The sequence below is a fragment of the Gymnoscopelus microlampas genome (genome assembly GCF_963454915.1).
Source record: "Gymnoscopelus microlampas genome assembly, chromosome: 8".
Taxonomy (NCBI): Eukaryota; Metazoa; Chordata; class Actinopteri; order Myctophiformes; family Myctophidae; genus Gymnoscopelus; species Gymnoscopelus microlampas.
The window spans coordinates 33,518,522-33,530,725 of NC_139945.1; the positions used below are offsets into that span (position 1 = coordinate 33,518,522).

Below are 12,204 nucleotides of genomic sequence, written 5' to 3' on the forward strand. Positions count from 1 at the left end.
CAGTGCAGCTAGAGTCTAGAGCAGTGGCCCTCAAACTTTTTCATGTCAAGGACCCCCAAATTGACACTTATTAGCCCGCATGGCATTTATTTCTCTGGGACCCCAATTCATATTGTAAAATCAATGTTAATTTAACTCTAGAGTGTCCAGGTTCCATTTGGACACTCTCAGACAGACCCATAAGGGTCCATTTGGTTCCTATCCATCATTTAGCTGGGGACCCCCTGGCCTGGAACCCCCTCAAGTACCCCTGGGGGTCCCCGGACCCCACTTTGAGAACCAATGCGCTAGAGTCTAGAGTCCGCCTACTACTGTATCCGGTATTTTGTACGCACACACCCATGGAGATATCCTTTCCGAATTAGCAAACTGGACATATTAGACTGAATGTTTCCTTTATCCTCATCTTGCGCTGAAGTGGTTAATGCATGTTTTGTAATAATAATCCAAATCTACAAAGTTAGCAACTATGTTTTCAAATAATTGTAGTGGAGTAAAAAGTACAATATTTGCCTCTGAGATGTAGTGGAGTAGAAGTAAAAGTACTGAAAATTGTACTTACAGAGTAGTACTTGAGTAAATGTACTATTTACTACAACGACCACAATGCAACATTCTGCCTTGGTAATAACGCGTCACATGTACATCCGGAGCATTGCGCTTGATTTCCCCGCCTTTTGGGTCCTCCTAGACAGCCAGTCAACAACACAGGACGTCTTTCATGTTTGTGTTTTTATACTTTGTCCTTTTTGTTTACACGTTAGACCCGTTTGACACAATAATGTGAGCGGCTGACTGTTAAACGACGGTTAAACTACCAGCTGGACATGTTGCTTCCGTCCGACGTAGCGAGGCTTGTATTGGGTAAGTATTAAGTCAATGTACCCGAACCCGAGCTCTCTGGCTAATGTCAACCTCTACTTCACTGCCAGCTGGGCGGCAGGCTAAAGTTAGCATTTTGTTAGCAAAGTTAGGCTGGGTTAATTTAAGTCTGAGCATAATACACATTGGTTCCATTTGTGTACACTCACTCAGAGTTGAAAATGGATACATGATTAACACCTGTCTTTTACTGTCCTGCGCACACACAGGGTATCTACAAGAAGAAGGATTATCCTCCACCAGTACATCCTTCATTCACGAGAGCCCCAGTTTAATAGAGTATGCTGAACACAGCACAGATGATGGATGTATTCCTGCTTGTGTATTTGTAAGTGGGACTGTTTTTGTTTCTAAATAAATCACACCCTTCACAAACGGCATACCATAGTTGTCATCAACATGCACCACCACGCATAACTTAAGAGTGATTGTGTACCTAGTACCCATAATGACCAATAACAGCCATCTAGACTCCTGATTTTCTTAAATGATTATTATAATACTTGTCTTATGCATGCATTATGCAACTGGCAATTGATTATTAATGCACACTGGGGAAATATCATTTCAGTCTCTGTTTGGCAAAAACCTGATCACCATCTTGAATGAGTATGTTGCTGCCAAAACTAAAGGTGAGGGGGTTTCTTTTTTATTATTTAGTTAGTATACACTGTACAGTACAGTTTATATACAGCCTAACTCATGATTTTGTGGCTATAATGTTTGTTTGGGTGTATATAAGGTTTCTCAAACATCTTGTTTGACCGCTCAACAGAGACCAGTCATGAAGTACCTCCCATAATGACTTCGCTTTGGAAAAAGCTCGATTTTACACTCAACCAAATTAAGTAAGATTTTCTTTATGTTTTCACACAATGCAGTATACTAATGATGATAATGATACCAATGAACATTATGAATGTTATTCTGAACTTTGGGTGTAAGATGTTAATCTGCCCATGAGAGCTTTTTAGACCTCTGTAAAAAAGATTCTCAATTAGATTTGTGGCAAAGCTAATTGTAACGTGTTATGTCTTCCCCTAGATCATTGCAGAACTCACCAGCTTTATCGTCATCTCAAAGAGGTACGTTTTACAAGTTGAAGTTTGAGTGAGATGTTTAGGCCTTTAATTTCGCACTGTGAAATGATTATTTGTTGATTTTCGACGTTTTGACCATGTTATTTTGTTGACACACACACACACACACACACACACACACACACACACACACACACACACACACACACACCACACAGAAGTGATTTCATCAACATGCCAAACACTGCTTTAGGCAGAGTAATAATAAACTTGTAGATGGAGGAGATAGGAGGGGTCAGCCCTTTTCTTTTATTAAACCACGTGTAAGCCCTATTTACTTTGTTGTGAGATGAACAGCGAACTAGCTAATGTGCAAGCTCACAATGTGTCACATTGCGACGCATTGTGAGCTTGTAGATGAGTTATTTTCTCTATAATGACGCCAGGCTGAAAGTAGTTAATAATCAAGGCAATTGATGCATGAATTGTCAAACGTTTTCATTTTTTCCCCCACTCAACATGTGTAACTATAAATGGCCTTATGTAATGAGCCTCTTCCCTTTTGCAGCGCGTTCACGGACGGCAAACATGAGAATACAGCAAGCCTTGACCATGTCCCCCACTGGCAGCCTTGCATGCACCACAGATACTGAGATAGGCTCAATCATCACCAGCAGCCTCGTCCACACTTCCCACGGTATGCTGGGCCATTCCACTCCTGTCAACTACTCAACACATGAGACCAGAGCCTCCTCGGTCAGCAGCACACCCTTTCAAATTCACGACGGCAGCAGATTGGTCACCATGGGCAGTAAGTACTTTGAACATTAATATTTGTTGCTGTAATATTAGGCAGTGCTGCTGGTTGGGGGACATTTTTGTCTGGGCTTCACATAACAGCATGTAACTGATTTAATCGTGTTTGTGGTTCAGGCAGCAGTGCTAAAATGTAATTTAGATACTTCGCACAGGCACATGACTATATTAGAGGATCATCCCAGGTTAGAAGGTTACTTTGGGGATAAAACAAGAGAGGCGAGGTTGAGATGGTTTGGGCATGTGCACAAGGAGAAATGAGGAGTACATCTGTAAAAGGATGCTGAAGATGGAGCTGCCAGGCAAGAGGAGAAGATTGGTTGGAGTGACAGGAAGACGCAGAGAACAGAAACAGATGATCTGCTGTGGCAACCCCAATGGGAAATAACCGAAAGAAGAAGACACAGATATAAATACAATTTTAAAAGATCAAAGGAGTTGTTTTTTATTTTAAACTGGAGTAAGTCATATGTTGTCTGCCAGTGGTGGGTCTTATTATATTTGTGATGCACTTCATTGCTAAAATTGGTAAATATTTGCTTTAAAGGGGATTCACCAGTGCACATTCCTGCCCCTGACCCCCGAATAACACCAGCCCAGATGTCTCCAGGACGACGGAAATGGTGAGAGATATTATTTTGTTGTTGTCTTTGGTTGTTTTTATGTTTTAGAAAGTACTAGTGAGCTGAACAGCAAACTAGCTAATGTGCATTTAGCCATTTCTAGTTATGTGATTAATTTATTATTAATTCTTCACTTGATTAGGGACTGGTTTTGTCCCTGAAATTGATGCACTATTAGAAAAGCAAGAGGCGATGCAATATACTGTACCAGCAGAAAGCCAGTTGTGGTCAGCTGAATGGATAGAGAGGCCACCTGGAAGACTCTGTTGAAGTGACCCCTAACTGCTATCCGGGAGCTGTATTACCCATTTCTACCTGTTGTAACCAGGGGTTGCGCTAGGATTTTAATCTGCCGGTCCCAATGTCCGGAAGGATTCAAATTATCAAAGGATTCAAGACATCTGACAAAAATAACGGTCATAATTATTTTTATGCATTAATGACAGTGCGTAAATACAGCCTAACACCTAGGCCTACAGCATTATATTTTGGATTGAGCTATTTGAACATGAACCATCATAATATACACATTTTATATCGCAGGGTTATCTTACACAAATACATTAATTACCTACATTACCATTTGCGCATGCTGTGTGCGTAATGGTTTCTCAATAATCAATTGCGTTTGAATGCATTTTCTAATCAAAGGGCACTGCACAAAATTGGGCATTTCAGATCAATCCTTCATAACGTGGCTCAGCTGACCTGTTAGGGCAATACATTATAGACCACTACTCAGTACTCACTCACAGGAGGTTTTACTGTATAGTTAGACAGTGGGTGCCGTCCGTGCCGGTCCTATTAGTTAGGATGAGTAAATGCAGAGGATAAATTTCACGTATGTGCAAATGTACTGTAACAAAAAAGACCCCAAAGGAGTGGGGACCATATTGTATTGGGCACATACTGATGACATCAGCAATCTGCTGTATATATGGCGATATAAGTGGCAAGGACTGACAGATGCAGAGATCTCCATATATGGGCATATTGGTGAGATTGGCGGTGCGACCGGTGTGAGGTCCACATAGCAGCCTGAACCTCTATTTGTAATCTGTAGTCTGATATCTCTTCTACTGTGTTCAGGGATTCCCCTAGGAGGAGAGGTGGTGGTCTGGGTGGGTCCAGTGGTACCATGATGAGATCCAGCATGACTGTCAGTAGCCTCACTGTAGAGCCCCAGCCTGAGCAAGATGTCAATGAGAACTCCAGCAGGGCGCAGGTAATGATTCCAGCCGTGTGTGTGTGATCGTGTTACGAATGTGTTGTTGTTTTTAGCTGTAATGTCTTTGCTGCTGCATCAGACTTCTGATGCGAAGTCTGAATTGTTAGCAGAGGAAACTACAATAACTAGTGCCTCATAAGCCATACGCTGCATGAAACCCTGGTCATACATTTTGTGCTTTACCAGCATATTTTGTGTCCACAGCAAATGGTGATACAAAATGCACGAGAGAAGATACTGGGTGACAGGTCATTACAAGAGAAGTTGGCTGAAAACATCAACAAAATCCTTGCGAGGTAACAAATATATAAGATTTTTTTTTTATTTCCTGGTCCCGGTACCACACTTGGCATCACTTGTGGGACAGGTGACTGCTTTGTCAAATGTGACTTGAACAAAAGCCTGTTGTGAAACACGCCTGTCTTCTGTCTGTTGTCTGTGTGACAGTGATCCAACCCCTCAGACATCAAAGACATCCTGTAGCACGATGGAGACGGACCAGTCTATAGATGAAATCCTGGGACTGCAGGTGCCGACCTTTTACTCCCCATGCTAGACTACTATAGCAGACTCTACATTCAACTTATTTAGTATGGTGTTCATGTGCTCATAATTATTTGGTAAGAATTCCTTAACCAACTGACATTAGACAAAGCCAGATTAAAGACAAAAGCAATTATGCTCATAATCATTGTAACCAACCTTATATACTAAGTTGACCTGAGTCCTCCAGGGGTCTATACTAGGCCACCTACTTTAATTATTTCTAAACTCTGTCTAGACCAATCTCTTCACCGAAAGTGGCCAATCTACAAGTTCACAACGTGTCGCAACATGTTAGATCTGCTATTTTCAGTGGATGTTCGCCCCAGAATAGGGACACCAGGGTTCATGTGGTTAAATAAGCTGTAATGAATGTCTGCGTAATTGGACCACCTTCCATTGTGACATTTCTCCCCAGGGGGAAATCCATATGAGTGATGTTGCCATCCATGACATATTGGAACAAACAGAAAGTGACCCTGCATTCCAGGCTCTATTTGACCTCTTTGACTACAGTAAGCATTTTCACCAGTCATATTTTTATTTTCATGCAGAAATATTTTCATACAAGAATAAATGTGGTTAAAAAAACAACAAAATGGTTAAAGAACACCCGCATAAAAGCTATAGTCTTAAGTGATTCTTTAGTATAAGTGTCCAACCACAAGCTCTCTTTTGACAAGAGACATTGTGCAGTTTCTCAGGTTTTCAAAATATGTAAGTTTTAGCTTGATTCCTATCTATTTGCAGATAAAACGAGAATCACTGAGGAGCCAGAAGATGGTGTTATGAGCAGTAGCCCTGAGGATAATACTGCTGAGTCTACTAGCAGGATTCCTCAGGATAAAGAACAAGGTATTTATTTCCTGATGTATGTAAATTGGTTCATACGGTATATACAGACCATAGGCTGTTCTTCAAAGTTGCACCAACTTAAGATCATGTGTGGGAATGTGTGCAGTTAGACCCAATACCATTTCAGAATTATAAAATGTTGTGTGTTTTGTACCCAACATTAAATTTGATTAATTAAATGAGAATGAAGGACAACATTGGACAATCGTTGCAGTAATTTAACTCATGTCATCTTCCAGTTACGGCTCCCAGAGACAATACAAGTGCTCAAGATACAACATGCACTGCTGGGAGGACAAAGTATGGACAAGAGCCCAATAACAGAAAAAGCAGAAAGCCCGCTGCCCTCAGTTTGTTGAAGAAGACGATACTTGGGCCGAGTAGCAAAAGATCCAGAATAGAGGCCAGCACGGCCAGGCTGATAATCTCGCAGCAAGGAACCTCCTCATCTACTGCTGCAGTGAACTCTAACAGGGGAGACAAGGACTCTCTCTTCAGGGGTGATGGAGTTGTAGCACCCATGGATGTTCAAGAACCTCTGGATCCTCCCCCACCACCTCCTATCCCTCCTTCTCCTACTTGTCTCCCTCCTCCTCTGCCCCCTACTTGTCTTCCTCCTCTTTCTACTTGTCTCCCACCTCCTCCCACTACCCTCCCTTCTCCCCCTCCTCCTCTTCCCCGTACTTGTCCCGCTCCTCTTCCTTCTACTTGTCTCCCTCCTCTTACTTCTCTTCCTTCTCCCGCTCCTCCTTCTCTCCCTTATCCCCACCCGCCTCCTCTCCCTCCTAGCAAAACAGCCTCTCAGGAGGTTTTGGAAATAACAAAAAAGGACAGCTGCAGCTCCTCCACTGGCCTCAGTGCATTGTCTGCTACATCTGCTGCAAGTGAGACTATATCACCGTCAAATGAGTTCCAAATACAGGAGGATAAACAAGCACAGAGGACAGGAGCAGGTCGTAATGCACAATTATCAACATTCCATGTTCCTACTATAAGTATAAGTTCTCAGTTCACTCCTGCTGTTGTTTCACCTGTGCCAGACAAAACATTCAAAACCCCTGCGGAGACTGTTCATCTACCTCATGCAACTGTGGCAGTGCCCAGCGAGGGCAGCTCGCTGAATAGAACAGCAGCCGCTTCCTCATTAACTTCCCCTAAATCAGCCTCATCCACACCCATCTCTTTCTCCACGCCAGTCACAGCTATGCCAGGTCCATCAATAGTCCTATCCAGCACACCCAGCCAGGGCCCGGTTGACCCTGGGAATATAGTGTCCCTGAAGATCATCATCAGCGACGAGCAGGAGGAGACTTCTTGCTCAACTGACCGTGTGTTGACTCAGGCCATTTCCAGCATCTCAGACGACAAGATCCCGACAATATTCCTCACCTCCCCGGCCAATTCACCTGCCAAGGCCCCACACAGCACACCCTTAACAGCCAGCCAGGACGAGACCATTCTGGCAGTCAGCAGCCTGCAGAGTTCGGAGGTTCTCCAGCCTGAAATGACAGATGTTAACTCTTTTAGCAGGAAAGCTGGGTTCATTGTAGGTTCTCCATTAACTGGGACATCTCAGGCCCAGCCCAGCTACATAATTCAGTTACCCATAGATACAGTTAACCCCACCCTCCCAGGGCCCACTACCAGCTACATCCTGGTGACTGACCCTTCTGCTACAGACCCCCTCGCCAGAAATGTGTTGGTACCAACTGTGATCTCACAGGGGCAGCCATTGCCATCAAGCCAGTACACTCTGGCCACACCACCCAGAGGCCAAAGCCACCTTACTGGTAAGAGAATTATTCAAACCTCAGTCTCATGCCATATTCAAGTATCCTTGAGCACACTGAACCAAATTCCAAATTAATTATGAAGTTGTTTTTGGCAATAGATTATTGCATTTTATTGAATCGTGAACTATGCTTTTGCACTCACTATTATTCATCCTATTGTTCATCCTCATTTGGTCTTCATTCCTTGAGCAAGATGCTGAATCCCTGCCAGCCCTGTTTTGTTGCTGATCTTTGATTGACTTTACTGTGAATAGGTGAACGAGAAGCATTTCCTTTCCCGAATCAGTGGCACTTTTTCAAAGATATTCTATATTATCGTTTATGCTCTTTCAGGATCAGCGCTTGTCTTCCAGTCACCTGTTGGGTCCATGATGCTGCCCGTGTCTGTTATGGGTCAGAATACTGCAAGCCCAGGGAAGTTTCAAATGGTATCCAATGAGGTAAGCAAATATTGTTTTTTACATAGAAATTAATTAATGTATTAATTTGTAGTGTACAACATCAATAAAACATAATAAGCAATGTCATATAACACACGCTGTCTTTTTCAGCTTGTTACTGTGCCTAGCCCTGTACCAATAAAGCAGCCAAAATCTGTCAAAAATAAATCCCCCACAGTGGCCCAGAAACAGTCAGCAGTCTCAAGTAAGATTTATTTATAAGTCACTGCATTACATTTGTGTCATCCTGCATTGGTCATTAACAATCTTCTTCTTCTGCATTTCAGGCAAAACAGGAACTGCTGAAGAAGAGTTGGTCAGCAAGGTGGTCAAGGTGGTCAAGGTGATCTCGACAGAGAAGACAGGCCAGCAGAAGTTAGCTGCCGGCATGAGCCCTGGTCATCGTAGGATCCTCTGCTTTGACGCTGCTGCAGACCCCACACCACCACATACCACCAAATCAGCACTACCCACCACACCTCCAACAACAAACACTCCTGTGTCACCTCCCCTTCAGCTCACTGAGAAAGCTAATACTGCACCAGTTCGTCGAGGAAGGCCTGCTATTTTGGGTGGCAACAAGCCCAAAAGGACGATTAAGGCTCTCGAATGTACGGACGATACTCAGGTTGGGCAGGGGTCAGAGGTGGCAAAAGAGATACAGGAACCCCTGCCTCAACAACAGCAACAGAACGACTCTGTGAGAAAGACGCCACGCAAAGAGGGTCATAAAGTCCTTGATCAAAAATCCAAAATTGCAAGCGTCAGTGTGGTTGACGGCTCACAGCCTGAGTCCTCAAAGAAGTCAGAGTCTGCAGGGAGATCAAAATCGTATGAAAGCAAACGCATCAACGAGGACAACAGCAGTCAGGCAAAACCTAAGGAATCCCATAGTTCAAGGTCAGCATCGTCTGACTCAAGGAGATCAAAATCATTTGACAGCAAACGCAGCAACGATGACGACGACAGTCAGGCAAAACCTAAGGAGTCCCGTAGTTTACGGTCAGCAACGTCTGACTCAAGAAGATCAAAATCTTTTGATGGCAAATGCAACGATGACAGTGGCAGTCAGGCAAAACCTAAGGAATCCCATAGTTCACGGTCATCATCGTCTGATTCAAAGCAACGATCAGGGAACAGGAAGGAGAAGGAGGAGACCAACGGGAAAGAGCCTGCAGAGATGGCTCCAGCCAAGGCACGCGAGGGATGGCCAGAGAGGAGGGCTTCCTCTCAGGAATCTCCTAGTGTCACAGCTAACAAAGAGAATGAGGTGGAGGGGAGCAGGCCAGAGCAGCAGCAACAACTACTATCGCCTTCCTCAACACCACGAGAGTTCAGCCCACCGCCTGTTACTCCACCGACCCCCAACAAGCAGTCCAAATCCAGTAAGACTACACCTAGGACTCCGTCTAAGACCAGCTCCCTCACAAAACAGGCATCTGAGATGCTCCAGGACTTCAAGGGACTCAACCCTCCTTGTACACCAGGCAAGGGGTCAGGCACGGGCTGTCCAGACTTTCCCCTGCCCCGTACCCCTGGGATTGATCGTGTTCAGGAGGACTCGGTAGACCAACCCCGGACCCCCGCCAGACAAAGGCACGGCAGAGATGGGGAGGGAACTCCCAGGCATCTCCTGCCACCTACAACCCCAGAGCTGCCTGCCTGCAGCCCAGCCAGTGAGGCTGGCAGTGAAAATAGCATCAACATGGCTGCTCACACTCTCATGATATTGTCACGCGCCACCATTGCCAGGACAGGCACACCATTGAAGAACAGCCTGCGCCAGGATGGGACAGAAGAGATGCCTCCTACATCATCTAAGACCTCCAAGAAGCGCAAGCAGCCCTCTCCTGCTCCTGCCAGCCCCCAAGCCAAAAAGGTGTCAAAGCGTTCATCCACTGACAAAAAGAAGGAAAAGGTGAGTCTTATGTTGAAATCTGCACTCTATAGTGTACACTTTGATTAACCGACTCTTTTGATGCATTTATTTATTTTATTTTTATCAGTGGGAGAGGGAGCAGTGCATTGAATGCAGCACTGTTGAAGAAGAAATCTGGTGAAATGTTTTCATATGGAAATGAAAACTAATGCACCTGGGGATGCAAAAAGTCTTATTCTTCATGTCTCTCAGTCCCTGAGATATGAAGGATTTATTTAACTTTGACCTTGCCATTATTGTGCCTTTGACTGTTGATATTTTAGACCCAAAATGAATTATCTCTGTGGCAGTCCTGCTGATCCCTCCCACCAGGTTTCATGAACATCTACCCCTCCATTCTCAGTTTTGACTTACACCATGATTGTGAGTCTGGTGGTCTTTAACCTTTTCCAACCCAAAATGTAATCATCTCTTTGGGGGAGACAATTGCCCACCAAAGTCATGTCATGAAATTCCTGTCTGTCTGTTGAGTTCACACTTCGTTCACAGACAGAATTGGTCCATTAATGACATTTGATAGCATGTTGTGTAATGTCTCCTTTCCTTTCGATATGACCAATTGTGTAATTTTGACCATGGCCTTTTCAGCCCCAAAGTTAATCATCACTTCGGGTATACCAAATAAGTATCACCTTAGAATAAATAGTAAATAGTCTTCCCAAACATTTGCACTTGTAATCCGATTCCTTAGTAATGCTAATACAAATCAGCCAATGTTATATAAATACCATTTAAATACCATTTATATAACACATTGGCATGGTTTTTAGATTGATGCTATGTTCATTGTTTACCTGGTATCCTAATTGTTTGAGGCTCTACACTGTTCTCTCTGCACTACTTATGTAGCCTCGGAAACCCAGCCTTTTTTTTTGTTTCAAAAGAAAAACGTCTGGGCGAACGGTGCAGGAACGATGGTCTTAGGACCTTGTTAACTCCTAACCAACCAGAGTGCAGAGGGGCGTCGCTCTAAATTTGGTGACGTCAGCCTGCTCCGTGCACAGACCTGGGGGGGAGGGGAGGCGGGGACATAGATTGGTGAAGCAATCGGAGGACGCGCCTGCTCCGGGCGCCTGGGTTTGGATCCGCCCTTCGAGACCATGGATTGCTCTCGTTCTCTCAGTCTACTACTTATGTGACTTGACTAGAGTTCATGCTATAATTGTAATGCTTTCACTTTTTATAGAAGCAGAAGAAAGTGTTGGACTGCTTCCCAGATGACTTGGATGTGGACAAGTTCCTCTCCTCTCTTCACTATGACGAGTGAATATGATCACTAATCACATCATGAGAGGGTTCCCGGATGCTTACATTGCTGTCCAGGAATAGAGCAAGCCATCTACTCATATCAGTGCCTGTGAATCTTCTTGGATACTTTGCCTGAGACCTTATATGACAGATTCTGGCGGAATCGTGGACCTCTGTCACCGCTGTTTTTTCCCTAATAAGTCATTTATGTCATTATCCATTTATGTACTGATCTAAATGGCTGCAGAGTTGATCAAGAGCTTTTTATTACAGCTTGTAAATTGTACAGGATATACTGACGGTTAAGAGCTCTATTTCAGAACATACAGCTAACATTGACTTGTGCAATTAAAATAAATTCTGCAAATATCCGTGATGGTACTTTGCAGTAAAGTGAAAAATCGTATCTACTCATGTACTCATCTTGTTCTGGAAAGTCTAGTTCACTCAAAAATGTAATGTTAATATGTTTATAGATGTGAATGCAACATTGTGTATATATAAAAAAGAAAACGTTTTTAAATGTTTGAGAAGGATATTGTCAGTTTGAAAGCAGAGACAACAAACTGTTTCAAACCTGCTTACTCAGGCTTTAATTGGACATTCTCTAGAAAAATGTTTTAATAAACAGATTAATTGAAACCTTTTGACTTTATCTTTAAATTCACTGCAGTCAGTGAAAACCACCTTATGTCTTATTATAGGCTGTTAATTATAATCATACATACTGGGATTTATTGGTACCTGGTTAGGCACAGTAACAAGCTGAACAAGACAGCATGTGTTATATATTGCTT

The 12,204-nt window shown here is 43.5% G+C and overlaps 1 protein-coding gene across 2 annotated transcripts; it reads left to right on the forward strand.

Annotated features, from left to right (window-relative positions):
• The first annotated feature begins 692 nt into the window (after nucleotides 1–692).
• npat (nuclear protein, ataxia-telangiectasia locus) lies at nucleotides 693–12,033 on the forward strand. 2 transcript variants are annotated; one of them, XM_084064777.1, is made up of 17 exons: nucleotides 693–864; nucleotides 1,092–1,210; nucleotides 1,454–1,514; nucleotides 1,625–1,730; nucleotides 1,927–1,967; nucleotides 2,491–2,733; nucleotides 3,286–3,361; nucleotides 4,451–4,586; nucleotides 4,794–4,885; nucleotides 5,037–5,118; nucleotides 5,551–5,647; nucleotides 5,883–5,987; nucleotides 6,227–7,777; nucleotides 8,114–8,220; nucleotides 8,332–8,425; nucleotides 8,508–10,138; nucleotides 11,346–12,033. In XM_084064777.1, the coding sequence occupies exons 1-17, from the start codon at nucleotides 828–830 to the stop codon at nucleotides 11,424–11,426; spliced, it is 4,659 nt and encodes a 1,552-aa protein (XP_083920903.1). In that variant the 5' UTR covers nucleotides 693–827; the 3' UTR covers nucleotides 11,427–12,033. The 2 variants fall into 2 exon arrangements, with proteins under 2 accessions (XP_083920903.1, XP_083920904.1); XM_084064778.1 differs by having other exon boundaries at nucleotides 1,658–1,730.
• The last annotated feature ends 171 nt before the right edge of the window (nucleotides 12,034–12,204 follow it).